Below are 15,462 nucleotides of genomic sequence, written 5' to 3'. Positions count from 1 at the left end.
ACAGGGGGAAAAAAAGAGGGAGGGGAACTGAATGAAATTTACCGGGTAGCCATCTCGTCCAGGTTTCCCCTGTACAAATTCAAAAGACGGTCAAAATGCAGTAATTAAATGTGGAAAAGTTATTCTATTATATAAGCATTGATCATGAGTGGCCATGTTTAGAAGCACACAGAATAGAAAAAAAATTACGGAAAAAAAAAGTGAAAAAAATATTGAAAATATTAATAATAATAATAATAATAACTAGCAAAAAGAATGAGGGAAGGTGTTCTTATTTCCATTAATGTAAAATAAAACAGTGATTAGCATAATGAATAAGTGTGCCCACTAAGAGCACCGTTAAATGGTAAAGCGAGCATCACAATAAACACTCTCTTTATCTGTTAAAGGAAAACTCCACCCTGAACGACTCACATATTAATCTTTATAGTTAACATCTGATCTTCAATATTTTTTAATGAAATTCTGAGTCTTTTTCTACATTACCCACAATGTACCCACATTCGACTATCTTGATAGTGCTGCAGTCTAATTTACCTCCCACTTCATCTCTACCTAAAGAGAGCGATGCAGCGGCGCTTTAGTCTTTTAATCAGTCCAGCTCTCTCACCGCCTCATCTGTACACTCTGCTCAAACAGATCAGCTTCCAAAGTTTCAACTTTCATGCATCATGATGTCAACATCATAGCACTCATCATCTCTCAGATAGCTAACTAGCTGACCCGATTCTGTGCCGTAACTCAATGTCTTCACTACTTCTACATCAGATTTTGTCGTTAATATGATTTTAAACATCGCTGGAACATGATGATTGAGAAAAGAAGCTTTTGCTGGTTTGTTTGTAGGAGCTGACTGAAAATTTATCGCTTATGTTTGAGATTGTTGAATTATTTTCACAAATTAAACACTACTGTAACTGTGTTAGCAATAACAATGTCCTCCTTTGACATCGGCGTGGGACAAATCCGCTAATTTCTCAGAGGAATTACGAAAATACAGCAAAGCACCAACCAACAAATTAGCACCAAATTCGCTGAACGCAACATGAATATTTCAATACAAACATACGGAATATGTTTCAGAGTGGAGTTTTCCTTTACGCTAATCATTACGATGCTCTTACAAAAATCAGGAAATCCATTTTTTTAAGTTTGTTGTAAAACACTTGACAGCAGCTTTTTGCAAACTGAAACTGAAACTCTAATTAAGAACACCAGAAATTGACACAAAAGCCCAAATACAAATCCACAACATGTCTCTGGTAACTACAGACACACACAAAAACACACAATGTTCCAACATGTGAATGGACTGGAGGTGTCAGGTCACTGCATGTGTGTGGTTTAACTGCACACTTCATTAAAACGAGTGCACGCTGTGTGTTGGCAGTGCAGCCGAGCACGAGTCTTTTTACAGCTTAGAGCTGCACTTGATTGTTTTTTTTATATAAATTTACTCACTTCTCACTTACCTTCTTATAAACACATTACAAACATCAACACGGAGTGAGGGACAGACAGGATATAGACGAGTGAGGTACTTACTGGAGGTCCTGCAAGAAATCACAGAGACAGAAGATTTAAATGTAATTAATCATTAGTGTGTAAAATGCTAGTCACAGCAAAGACGCACAAATTCACTGTAGGCTTTAGGGATGTAACTGAAAAAATTTGCCTCCAAAAAACAAATGAAATGTTGGTCCTTAAAATTCACTATCAAATCTAAAGAAGTATGTTAACTTTAAGTTTTGGAAATTAGCCTAGCTAGTTATATTTTGTAAAATTAGCTAGCTAGTTATATTTTGGGAATTAGCTTGTTCAGTTTACTGTCACTATAAAGTTTTGCATGTTCTCTCTGTGTCCGCTTTTGGTTTTTCTCCAGTTTCTCTGCTTGAATGAGTGTGTGAATGTATGAGTGCGTGAATCAGTGTGTGAATGTATGAGTGCATGAATCAGTGTGTGAATGAGTGTGTGAATGAGTGTATGAATGCGTGTGTGAATGAGTGTGTGAAAGGGTGTGTGAATGAGTGTGTGAATGTGTGTGTGAAGGAGTGTGTGAATGTGTGTGTGAATGAGTGTGTGAATGTGTGTGTGTAAATGAGCATGTGAATGTGTGTGTGTGAATGGGTGTGTGAATGTGTGTGTGTGAATGAGTGTGTGAATGTGTGTGTGAATGTGTGTGAATGTGTGTGTGAATGTGTGTAAATGAGTGTGTGAATGTGTGTGAATGAGTGTGTGAATGTGTGTGTGTGTAAATGAGTGTGTGAATGTGTGTGTGAATGTGTGTGAATGAGTGTGTGAATGTGTGTGTGTGTGTGTGTAAATGAGCGTGTGAATGAGTGTGTGAATGTGTGTGTGAATGTGTGTGTGTGTGTAAATGAGTGTGTGAATGAGTGTGTGAATGTGTGTGTGTGTGTGTGTGTAATTGAATGTGTGTGTGGACTGGTGACTTATCCAGGGTGAATTTTCCCACTTCACACCTGGTTTTCTGGGATAAACTCCAGATCCACAGGACGCTGATGTGATAAAGTGATAAAGTGTTTACAGAATGTGCGCTAAATGAGTTGTTTTTGTTGCTAATGTGCCTTCATTCTGAAATGGCTGTTAAACATTAGCTAACATTAGCAAGCCAAATCCTAGGTGTGTCTGAGTTAGCAGAATATTTTGCTTGTGACTGATTGTTGATGGAAGTTAGTTATGCAGGCTCGGGCTTAATGAACCTGAGAACTTTTTACTCTTGAACATGTTTAAATGTAGATACTTTTTGACTTTCACTCCAGTAGATTTTTGGCATCTTACATCTACTTTTAATTGAGTACAATTTGAACACACTCATACATTCGTACTCATAATTTTCATAGGTTTCTCTGCACTTTTTACACCCCTGCTTATAACATTAACTTGATGTCAGCCAGAAAAAAGTCCGAAAGAATCGTATAATTCCAAGGTCTCATATTTGCGCATGCCTAATTCGTTACCCACAAAATGACTCCCTGGCTTTTGTAAAATAAATGAAACTTATTGGAATGACACATGTAAAGCCGTCTATTTGGCCAAAAACAAGAACACATTTCCCCCCAAACATGACAAAGTTCAAAAGTTTGATCTTTTTGGAGAACAGAAGGCTTTAAAAACAGGGGCGTTGGATTTAACTCAAGATTCGTCTTCCCTCATGTGCAGATGCTTTTAATAAGACGGATCTGTAATAGAGCTCTTTGGGATTTAGAAATGGCATACGGAAAATGTCTTGCTTAAATGTTATTTAGAGAAGATTAAGGGTTAAAAATGTATTTTTTTTATAAACCGTAACCTAGCTCCGAGCTCGATTGAGTTTTGACTACTGCAAAGAACTTCAGAGAAAAAAGAGAGACAGTGAGTCACTGTTTGTGTTTAAACTCCCTACTCTTTTCTTTCTTTTCTAATTTTAAAGTAACACAGATTGTAATCGGAGCTTCTGGTGTAATCGATTTCACACACACACACACACACACACAAAATAAACATGAGACGTGACGTTTGTATTTAATGTGAAGTGATTATTATTGTGTTGTTGAATTTTCTGTGCTTCATGACTCCTGTAATTGTTCGCTACTTTTTGCTCTTTGTTGCTGTTGTTGATGTTTTCTCTTTCTTTTTCCGTCACAGAGCTCCTGTAAGAGAGCCAGCACTGCCCATCTCAGTGTATTCCCATCAAACCTGACCGACTCACAGCAAAAGGGCGAAGTTAAGTAGAACCACATCGAGTTTTGAAACAAGCTACGCTGCCATCACTTCATAAATAAAACATTCGGCTTGCGTTTGACGGCACAATTTGAGGAACAGATGCAGAATAATTGCTATTGTGTTCATGTGCTGGTTTGGTGGGAACGGAGTGGGTTTGGATTTGAAATGAGATGAGAATGAGTGTAAAAGCTCTATGATGTGGTTAACCTTAAAAAAAACAAGTCGGGGATTAGTCAAGACATGTCAAAGTCATGTGGTATGATCTATTAAATCATAATGTATAGCACTACACAATCAAGCGATTCATCTCATAAATGCTCCTGTCTCTCTAATGCACAGGTTTGCGATGGTCCAGTTACTTAAAACTCTTCAATCACAAAAATCTGGAGAAGTGACTAACATGACCGAATGCTGACAACAGTTAATGTTTAGCTGTTAATGATTAGTTCATAATTACAAATCGGATATTTTGAAGTAGGGATGCATCAGTGCCATTTTTTCAGCAACTGGGAGTGTCATGGGACATATTATTTAGCTTTGTTTCTGTTTATTTTGAAAATAAGACCCTTGAAAGCAACGGGAAAGGAAGCATGCGTGTCTCAGTGCTCAGTGCTCGCTGAACTGAAGTGGTCTGCATGTTCATTTCACTGCTACACGCTCACGTATACTTTTGTGTGAGCAGTTCAATGCAGCTAGCTCTCATTTTTAATAACCACAATCCCTGATAGTGCTCTGTGTGGTCAGATTAAATATATTAACACTCTGTTAAAGAACACCCTCTATTAAAGATATTAACACTCTCTATTAAAGATATTAACACCCTCTATTAAAGATATTAACACTCTCTGTTAAAGATATTAACACTCTCTGTTAAAGATATTAACACTCTCTATTAAAGATATTAACACACTCTGTTAAAGATATTAACACACTCTGTTAAAGATATTAACACTCTCTGTTAAAGATATTAACACACTCTGTTAAAGATATTAACACACTCTGTTAAAGATATTAACACACTCTGTTAAAGATATTAACACTCTCTGTTAAAGATATTAACACACTCTGTTAAAGATATTAACACACTCTGTTAAAGATATTAACACTCTCTGTTAAAGATATTAACACTCTCTGTTAAAGATATTAACACACTCTGTTAAAGATATTAACACACTCTGTTAAAGATATTAACACTCTCTGTTAAAGATATTAACACACTCTGTTAAAGATATTAACACACTCTGTTAAAGATATTAACACTCTCTGTTAAAGATATTAACACTCTCTATTAAAGATATTAACACTCTCTATTAAAGATATTAACACACTCTGTTAAAGATATTAACACACTCTGTTAAAGATATTAACACACTCTGTTAAAGATATTAACACACTCTGTTAAAGATATTAACACTCTCTGTTAAAGATATTAACACACTCTGTTAAAGATATTAACACTCTCTGTTAAAGATACCGTTTAAAAACCTTAAGATGTTTAATCAGGTTACTTGTATGGTAGGTGTAGTTCCTCCTGTTGATATTTTCGCAATGCTCAGTTTGCAATCTGCTTTGCTTTGATTGCTGTCATGGTGGAATCACTGTCATTTCATGTTTGCGTGACAACGTACACTAGGCTCATGTAGTATCAGTTGTTGGTATAGGAGGATTTTTACGAGTACAGCTACACGATGCATATGTGATACCGGTTCCGGTACCGACGCATCCCTAATTTGAAGTGCTTATGTTACTGGAGCTTCACTGGACTAGCGCCAGAGACTCTGAGCAGACGAGACATCTGTTTTGAACTTTTTTTGAAGCAGAGAATAAACTCATACTTCTCTGTCCAGTTATCTTTAAACATTGTTTTCGTTTGCAACTTTTTATTTAACAAGCCTCACATTACTAATCAGACCACAGAGGGTAACTGGAAATTAAAAAAAAAAATCTGTAAATTGTTCATAGATGCAGTGAGCTGCATTCAGTTAAATAATTGACAATAATGCATGTGATTGGCATGTGACAGAGGATCTGCTACAGGAGCTTGATGGTTCATGTTAAAAAAGCATGGAGTTGCTAAAGTAAGGCCATTTTTGGTTTTTAGTTTAGTTCTGCTACAGTGCATGGTTTGGGCCACATCTGGACCACAGTCTGCCACTTGACAACCCTTGGTCTAACGGATTTTGTTATAAATGTCTCATTGAGGCTTCACTGCTCGTCATGCAGGATCTGTGACAACGATGATGTATATCTCAAAGAGAAAGCAATGAGTAACTGTGTGTTTAGATAGTTAAAGCAGTTTGGGACATCTGAGTCAGTGTCTGTGTGAGACGAGACGATCTATGACCCAACTGACTCAGTCCTGTTTTAATTAGTACCAAGTCGAAATGATGTTTAGAAGATCCCTGTTTATAAATGCAGCATTACAGCATCAATCCATTTGCTAAAAAAAAATTGACTGAGAATGTGAAGTGAGAGATTTCATCAGTGAATCATAATGAGACTACAACTCACCAGGATCTCCTCGTCTTCCCATCCTGCCACGCTTTCCTGGAGGACCTGAAATGAAACGAATATATCACTTTTAACAGGGAACAATAAAAACAACGCATGCAGTCACTTTCATCATTCCTAAAGCCCTTCACTTAAATCTTTCTGTCTCCCAAACCCCTTCGTTCTACTTTAGATTGGGTTAAATCTTAAACTTTGGCACGTTTGTGATTAAGCCTCACAAATCTATTTATCTAATAATAACTAGGATTACATTTAAGGGAGGGAAAAGCAAAATACCTTTTCTTTTTTAAATAACACAAAAAATCATCCCCCATGTAGAGTGTGTATCCTCTTTCCTGTCTCTTTTTGGATTAATACAGTTACCAGGATTGTAACACAAGCTAGTTTTTCTGCCAGTAATATACTTTGACATCTCTACTTTAAGAAAACATTAATATTTTGCCAAAATAATATGGAAACAGATCAAGCACACAAAGATCAAGACAAACACAGTGGTTTAAAACATTCAGTCTGCTTAAAGATGCCTAAACCTTTGCTAGCATCCTCACTGATGTTAGCGTGAGTAGAGATCACTGGAGTGAAAGGATGAGGCAGAGACTGATGTGGATGATGCTGATAATCAGTGATGTGAAGTGAGAGCTCATTTCCCATGTAAACTTAATTCTTTACATCTTGTTTTTCCACACTGCTGTTTTTCTAATTCAGCGGAATTGGAATGAAATCTTTAAATTCCAGATTTTCTCCTTTTTTCAGAGAAACCAGACTTTATAACTTTACTTGCGATAGAGATATTAGCAAACAAGACACCAATTTCAGTAAAGCCTGTAGTTTTCAGAACTACTGTACATATAATAGTGGAAAAATGTCAGAATTTGACAATGTGATGGCTTTTCCCAGACCTCCAAACAATCGTTTATTGCAATAAATCCACAGATGATATTCATTTGTCTAAGCCTAGTAGCCTTTGCCTTTCTGGCTAATAAATGAAGCCAACCCTGTCTCCTTCCTCAGTGCTAAATCACTTCCATTGACTGACCTGCGCCTCGCTTCCGCAGGAGTGTGAAATAGGAACCATACCTGCCGAGGCCGCCGCTGTGGTTTCTAATGAGCTTTGGTGGCTTTAGTGGCATACAAGCTCCCTGTGTTTGTATGATGAGTGTTATTAAACTAAGCTAATCAGCTCCTGCTGCTCTCCCCCGCCACCCCCCATAGCCAGGAAAGAGGGATTTACCCATAATCCCAATGCAACACAAGACTTTCTTCTTTCTGGTTTGGGTTTTCTCTCCTATTACACAGATTCTACTCAGTGATTAACTATTCAACTACCTGGGTCTCGGGTTATTTCTCTGATCCCAGACACACTGATTCCCTGATTCTCAAATCCCAGACCAGACACACACAGGTGGTCTCTTGATCAAGAACTTTAACTCCTGTTTGTGCTTGTGTAATACCACAGCACTGCTGAATTCTCAAATCTATTGGTCAGAAGGGGTTAATTAATTTTCTGTAACAGAAGCTCTGAGAGTAGTTCCAGTAGGCTACTGTAACATAAATTTCAGGTTTACAGAGACTTCACATAATCAACGACTAATAATAAATGAATTAAAAACATGTTATTTATCAATTATACCACAGCATGGCTGAATGCTTGAATCTGATTGGTCAGATGGTGTGCATTATTTTCTTATAATAGCACAGGTAACAAGAACATTAATATTAATGTGCTCAATCTAATACGTTAATATTTCTATAGTAACTGGTCATACACATGGACTTGTATGTGTCACACAATCTATGATTAATAATAAACGGATCTAAAAACATGTGGTTGTTTAACAAAGCAATTCTTATAATCATTGATGTGGTGAAGTTTTTTGTTTGGAGACATTTATTTAACGTTTGTGGAAGGAGCGCTCTCAGTCTTGGTACTGCTTTTCATTTCCTCCGTTTTCTTGGTAAAATGACATGTTGTGCCTTGTGTGTGTCTGTGTGTGTATGAGAGAGAGAGAGAGAGAGGGGGGCTGGTGAAAAACGACTGTTTACCAGAGCTGTACCATAGGTGAGAACAGAACTTGTCTCTTGGATGTTCTACAACATTAAATCTAAACTCTAAACCATTAAAATGAATGAAGTGCTGTTCATTAATAAATGAAACACTGTAATTGTTGGCAAGTCGCTGTGGTATAAATGCAATAACTCACTCCAGACTGTGCTGTTATACAAAAATAATGCACTTCTGGTCTGTTGTGTGTTATTCCTTACTTAAAAAAACATACAATTGTTCACATTGTGAAGCTTTCTGTATACATCTATTTAATATTTAGGGAAGGAGTCTCCAGTGTCAGCGCTTTGTAACATTGAGTAAGTTTTCAGAACAGTTTAGTAGCGTGATGTTGTTGAAGGAACAACTGTACAACATTAAATGTAACTGTGAATGGATAAAAACTATGATAAGTTCATGTTCACATTGCTGTGGTATATAAAACACTTCATGACATGCTGTTCCAGGAAAAGCATCTCACTCCACTTCATCACACCACCCTGTCGTTGATTATTTTCCTATAAGAACACACCCCCAAGTGTTTTATTACTGAATAAATTATTGAGTAAATTAACTGACCTAGGGTTGGAAAAGGAATATTTTGAAGTGTCTGCTTTTTAAAGATTCGTTTGCTTCCTGGAACTCATCCTCACTTCTTCTCTGCTTGACCTTTCTGTCTCCCATAACACCTCTCTCCTTTGGTCTCTCCGTCCTGGTATCTTAATGATGGATGTATGTTCCAGCATACATATACAATGACACAGGAACTGCCACTCTGCCCACATAGTCCACATAGCTCTGCGCGGCTCTAGCTTTGAGCTACACCAGCTCGCCGTGCCAACCGGTGTCTCCTTACAAACCTCTCCCCAAGCCCACAGTGCAGGTAAAAATATACCCTTGTGGCACAGATGCCCTTCCTGAGCCACGGTCATAAACACTGCAGGGGGAAGGACAGGGGCTGCAGGCTGATGGCTCAATATCGCTAAACTCCTGCAGCATGGGTGTAGATGTGGACCATCCTATTTGTTTTTGTATTATATTTATTATTACACTCTCGCATGTAATTAGCGTATGCATAATACATGCAGCACCTACAGAATGGAGTGCAAAAGTTTGTGCACCCTGTGGTTTTTGAAATGAAAAATAGAACAATATAGATGTGTCTTACAATTTATGTACAAGTTAAAAGAAGTTCACTGGGTGTATCCTACAACCAAGCCTGTGCCCAGTGACATTTTAACCAGGTTACTATGGTAACAGCCCCTAGTAATGGTAAAAAAAAATTAAAAAAAAACATTTTAAAAAACATTCATTTACTGACTTATTTCAAACAAATCATAGCAAGACAGTAGCATTACTACACATGAACATAACTGAAATTATAAACACGTTAGGTGAAGTGAGTACACAGAGAAACTGTCACACGTGAAAGCGAGCAGTTCATTTCTGCGAGCACTGGGCACTGAGACACACTCACTCCCTTTCCTCTTGCTTGTCAGAGTCTACAGTTTGCTTGCGATGAGTCAAGGTAATTAAAGTAAAAGAGCCATGGTATAAAGTAAAGTAAGATTTATTAATATTAAGACTGATAATTAATATGAAAGCGATTGGACGCAGTTATAAAGGCAATATTAGGGAATATATAATATTTATAATATTTGTTCTAAGAGTATGCAAACTCTTGCACCCAGTTGTATACCGTGCGCATGCACACACAAAATGCGTTCCACATAAGGTGCATTACAATTATATTTACGTAAAATAAAAATTCACAGATGTCGCAATATTTTTATCTGAGCTGTACCACAGAACCTCCGTCATATTTTGTAACAGAGCAGAAAGCATGATCAGCTTTGTGAGTGTTTGTCTCGCAGGACATCACTGTCCTTTATCCCCAGTCGAACCCCTTCACCCCCCTCCTCGTCCAGGCACCAAGCCCTGGGTTGGATTTCCCACCAGGCTGTTTTAGCTACTGTGACAGTTTCCCTAAAACAAACTTTTCCGAGACGTCCGGACATCTCTTTCTTTGGCCACACAAATGTTTGCAATAATTGTCCGAATCAAAACACAGAACCTGATACTCTTGCATCCTGTCTCTCTTGCTGAGATGAATAAAAACGCTGAGGTGGAGAGAAATTCAATTTATAACTCCGTGTGTGTTCCAGGTCTTTAAAACGCTCTCTATCAGGAGACTTACAGGCAAAATCACAGCTGCTTTAAGGCGAAACACTTCTCCAGTAGCTTAGCTAACGTGTTCTCAGGGTTATTGTGGTTACTGCTAAATTTCACACAAAATTTTTACTTTTACTTCATGACAGTAAATGCTGTTTGAGCTGTGAACACTGCGTCTGATGGTTTCACATACAATCAATTGATCAATTAAAGTAAAGCAACTTGGCAAAATATCTTATTTTTATATTTTTATTTTATGTTTAATTTTATTATATTTTTTACATAGCATAAAAATGATTTTGTTTTATTTTTAAATTTTTAACATATTAGAAAATGTGTAAAATATTTATTTTTTGCAGGAATACCATTTGCACAGCCATCTAGTATTTTGGCAGCATGTGAGCATTCCTTTGGTGTATTATAACGTATGTGGGGTTTCTGAATAACACTGAATATATGTGTATATTTTATGCATATTGTTCAGTGATACCTCTGGGAAGAAGGAAGGTAATTTTACTGCAAGTTCTTGGTGGTTTTTGATCATTCAATCTTTGCATTAGTGAATATGTGTGCTAAAAATAACAGCATATAATAATATAATATAATATAATGCTGTTTGTTTTTATTATAATATAATATAATGCTGTTTGTATTTTGGTTAGGATTTTTAAAAAATTGGTTTTCACTTTACAATAATCTCCTTTATTTTCTGCTTGTATATGAGTTTGCTAATATTACAAACTAGGGTCAATGTTTTCAAGTAAATATTTTCACATTTTTCTGAAAAACTGAAATGATTTTTTTTGTTGGAAAACTCACTTTGAGAAATTTTAAAACATTTTTTCTGGCTATCTCAATTTCAGACTCTAGTACCAATAAAGCCAAAACATTCAGACCACACTGAGCTGAAACTCTGTAGGTACAGATGAATTTATCCAACCATACATGGGTGTGTGTTTGTGTGTGTGTGTTTACGTCCTTGTTAAGTCATGCGTAAGTGTTTGGCTTAGCGTATCTAAGCGCTCCTCTGCATGACGGTGTGTTAATTCACTCGATGCCCAAGATAAACGCCACAGACCCCCCTCGCACCAGCTGCCCCGCAGTGAAACGGTTCCACGTGTTTGTTGATGCTGGAAGTGGTGGTGTTTGTGAACGGCGGACTCCAGCAACACATGTTGGGTGGCACAGCCGTTACAGGGTCATTACTATGGTCAATGGCAAGAAAAACCGGCTAAGAGGATGTTTAACTACAAATCAGTTCGAGTCAGCAGGCCGATGGTTTCAGGCGTTTCCGCCCTTTCCCCTAGAGACCTATCTAATTACGCTGGTACCTCCTAACAGAATATATAAAAGTGCTTTCATATATTTTGCCAGACGTATCTTCCATGCCTAAAACGTAATATTATGCAGAAATTAAAATGACTGACAGGGCAGTTGAACATCTGGATTGAAGTCTTGAAGAAATGGACAACAAACTCTACTTCACAAATGCAGTGTAAATGGATCACTATTCAATTCTATTAAATTTGACTTCTACAGAGCTTTCAACAAGAGACATCGCCATAAAGAAGCCCAGATACAGATTTCAAACAAACTAGAGGCAATAGAGACCAGGAAAAACTCCCTGAGACAAAATGAGGAAGAAAGCTTGAGAGGAGCCAGATTCGAAATGGATGACAGTGGATAGTGAGATTATAAATCATGAAAACAGTATACAGGTGTAGAAGACTGAAGACAAGCAAATGAGGTGAAAGCATGTAAAATACGAGCAGATTGGGCTGTATTTAGAGTTGGAGGTTAAAAGTTACATTTACATTTATGCAGGGAAAGTTCTGTGTATTCAGAATCGTGTTATGCACCTGCTTAAGTTCATTTTCTGAGCTCCCTATTCAGATGATGCAAATCACCTGTGTGTAGTTCACACCTCCAAGGTTGCCTGATTTTTCTTGTGTAGAAGCAAAGACAGGGTTTTTCAATTATTATTTTATAAATGCAAGCTAATACAGTAAGTATTAGTAATTTCATAAAGACCAGAATTCATTGTTGTCTGCTGAAGAAAGTAACAGACATACACACAAATATTCTGGTCAACTTTCCACCAAATAATCCAGGATAGATCTTCCTATAGTAAGAGACAAACAGAGACTATCTAACTATGATTGTTCGAAGAGGTGCTAATGCTTAGTGGTGCTTATGAAGCTTCAAACAATCATACGATAATAATAATATTAATATATATATTAATGCCAGTGGAGTAACATGAGTAATCCTGAGCAACATGGGTTTACTTTAAGATCTGTGTTGACATTGACGCTGGAGATTTATGATGACATGTAATATCAGGAACATCCAAAAGCTTCCGTCCATGTTCCCTATTTCCGTCTCTAATGTCCTTTTGGCAAGAAAGTCAGTGGTGATAAGGACTTGGTCATGAGGTGGTATGGGGTAGGAGTGGTCCAAGTGTTGGCTCAAAGAAGGTCAATAAATCAACGAGGGCTTCTTTAGGTAGGTTATACAGACTTATCAGCCACTCAGGAAGTCTTGAGGATCTGTTTGAGATTCCCTGAACTAAGGTGACCTTGAACCACATGTATATCAATACTTTTCAAATTTTTACAACTCTCTTTCCAAAAAAATGCCCGTCCACACGAATAGCATTTTTCGAAAATATCCGTCCACAAACAAAATAAAAGCGACTTGAAAACTTTCAAGAGAATGTGAATATTGACTCAAAACCTGCACGACATCGCTAAGCCACTTTCTGTACCCGTTTTTTTTTTGCACTTGTCAGTGATCTGAGGTAAAATCCATAGTGCTATACAAAGCCATAAAAACACAGGTACCATAATGTGATGAGAAAGATATAATCAGACCTCACGGAATTTTAATGAGTGTTCAAGCTGATTTGAATTAACTATAAAAACAAACACATCTACAAGGAGCTACAGAAACCTCCTCTGTTACAACACTGAAGGCGTGACCTGGTCAGAGAGATTTCTCTTACACTTCAACTTGAACTCGTAGGTGCAGTGAATATGTGGACTGCAATATTTGTGGACCACAAGAAGAGGCAGGTTGTCGCGTTACCGAGAAACCACGAGAGTCATGAAGACTTTCCAGTGGCAGAAAACTTGACTGAATATTAAACAACACTGACACTAGAGACTCCTTCCATAAATGTTATATAAACATCTCCTAACAGATAACCTAATAATCAACATTTTTTTCTTAAATAACAAATCTGTTTATTTGGAGTGCTGCCATACTATAGAAACAATAACATAAGAACGAGTGCATTTATATAAAGCTGTAATTTGCCTCACAGACGGATCTACTATCAGAATTGATAGACAACAAGATTTCTCTAGCTGTACATCTGGTTTTAGGTGGTTTAATCATATCAGTGCTTACGAGCAAATGAAATCACATTTCTTTAAAAAAAAAAAAAGACAGCGTCATGTCCCAAATTTACAACACCACTGGAACAAAACTCTGTGGATAAATGAAACAAAAATGAACCTATGCTACATTTAAGTGTACAGTATTATAGCTGAGCAGAAAGCCCTTTCATGGCAGTGATGGAGTCTGAACCAAATTAAGCATGATGAATGGAGAATAATATTGATGTTGAATCCTAACAATGCCACAGCCATGTAGGAGCCAAGAAAGCAAAATTAGCTGTGCTCTCTGTTTGGGAGGGGCATACACTCTTTCCCCTGTCAATCACAGTGACAGTAGGCTATCACAGGCATCTTTGAGCTTGTGTATGCAAAAGTGGGTAGATAGCGCTTTCCTCTGAGTGCATGATGCTGCATGAGCATTTTTATTTTTTTATTTTAGCATTTTTTTATTGTAGTGATTAGCATGTCTCAAAAGACAATGCATACAGTTACACTCCTAGCTTTTCATGCTTTTCCATAGTGACTGCTTTATATAAAGCTTTCACACTGCCCAAATATAATAATGTTCTGTATAAAACAATGAGTATTGTGTACTTCGCTCACCTTTGTAGGGAAAAGTCAAGTGTATGGTACTGTGTGGGACCTGAAATCAGCTCGAATTCAAAGCGGCCGATAAGAGGACTGTACAACGCTGAGGGGAAGCAGATGAACATGCAGGTGGTCCTTATTCTCTGATTACACACTTGAGTCTTGGCGTGTTGTGCAGCTCCATAAAATACAGACCAGGCAGTGGGTTAGTTTGAAAAAGGCTCAGAAGTTTGCCCAGAAAGTGAGTTTAGGGAGGGGGTAAAAATGAATTATAGGATTACTAGATCTACTGGGATCACAGCCATGCTCAGGCTCAGCACACACACACACACACACACACACACACGTGTGAACACCTCATGGCCACTATTACTGCTGGTCTCTGTTAGTGTACGATTGGTCTATTTATCCATAATCCATACAGTAATTATACACGACTCATTAACAAACACTTAGAACATTGAATATTTTCACTTTTACATTTTACATTTGCTCATTTGTCTGAGTCTTTTATCCAGGATTGTTTCAGTTGTAATTCATTTTGTTAACATCATGGTAATCTCTACTTTAAAGTGTTTTAGAGTGAAAACAGTCCACAGTGAAATAAATAACTTTGCATACCTGGGCCAAGTTCAAGTCTCTCAACAGCACATTTCCTTTGATTTCATTCCAAACAACATTCCACGGAACAACTACACCAGTCTTTACATGTAGATTAGTATGCAGCTGCTAAGAGAGAAGATCTAAACACAATCACATGATTTGACATTTAATTGTCACAATTAAATGAACTTCAGTGGCATTACAAAATACAGCATACAGTGATGTCTCGATCCTGGCCTGAGCATGTGCCTTAGACTGCCATTTTCAACTGATTAAAACCTTCATCATGATAAAAGTACAGTAACTGAAGAATTAATAACTTTGAAATCACTATGGTAATTTATTTGCCTCTGACTATTCATTGCTGTGTGTGTGCTGCTTTGTGTTTTCATTTAATTCCACCAGCTGACACAAAGGGTGATA

At 37.3% G+C, this 15,462-nt stretch overlaps 1 protein-coding gene across 1 annotated transcript in view; it reads right to left on the bottom strand.

Moving 5' to 3' along the window:
- Positions 1-15,462, bottom strand: part of col23a1a (collagen type XXIII alpha 1 chain a) — a 128,422-nt gene that overhangs the window by 33,547 nt on the left and 79,413 nt on the right. The window contains exons 3-5 of the mRNA XM_026940361.3: positions 6,235-6,279; positions 1,546-1,553; positions 43-69 (exon numbers count right to left, since the gene is read on the bottom strand). Of these exons, the coding sequence (XP_026796162.2) occupies positions 43-69; positions 1,546-1,553; positions 6,235-6,279 (80 nt within the window). The remainder of the gene's footprint in view (positions 1-42; positions 70-1,545; positions 1,554-6,234; positions 6,280-15,462) is intronic.

This window comes from Pangasianodon hypophthalmus, chromosome 7 (genome assembly GCF_027358585.1).
Source record: "Pangasianodon hypophthalmus isolate fPanHyp1 chromosome 7, fPanHyp1.pri, whole genome shotgun sequence".
Classification (NCBI taxonomy): Eukaryota; Metazoa; Chordata; class Actinopteri; order Siluriformes; family Pangasiidae; genus Pangasianodon; species Pangasianodon hypophthalmus.
Note: the sequence above shows the minus strand (reverse complement) of the source record. Positions and strands in the feature narration are given on the sequence as shown.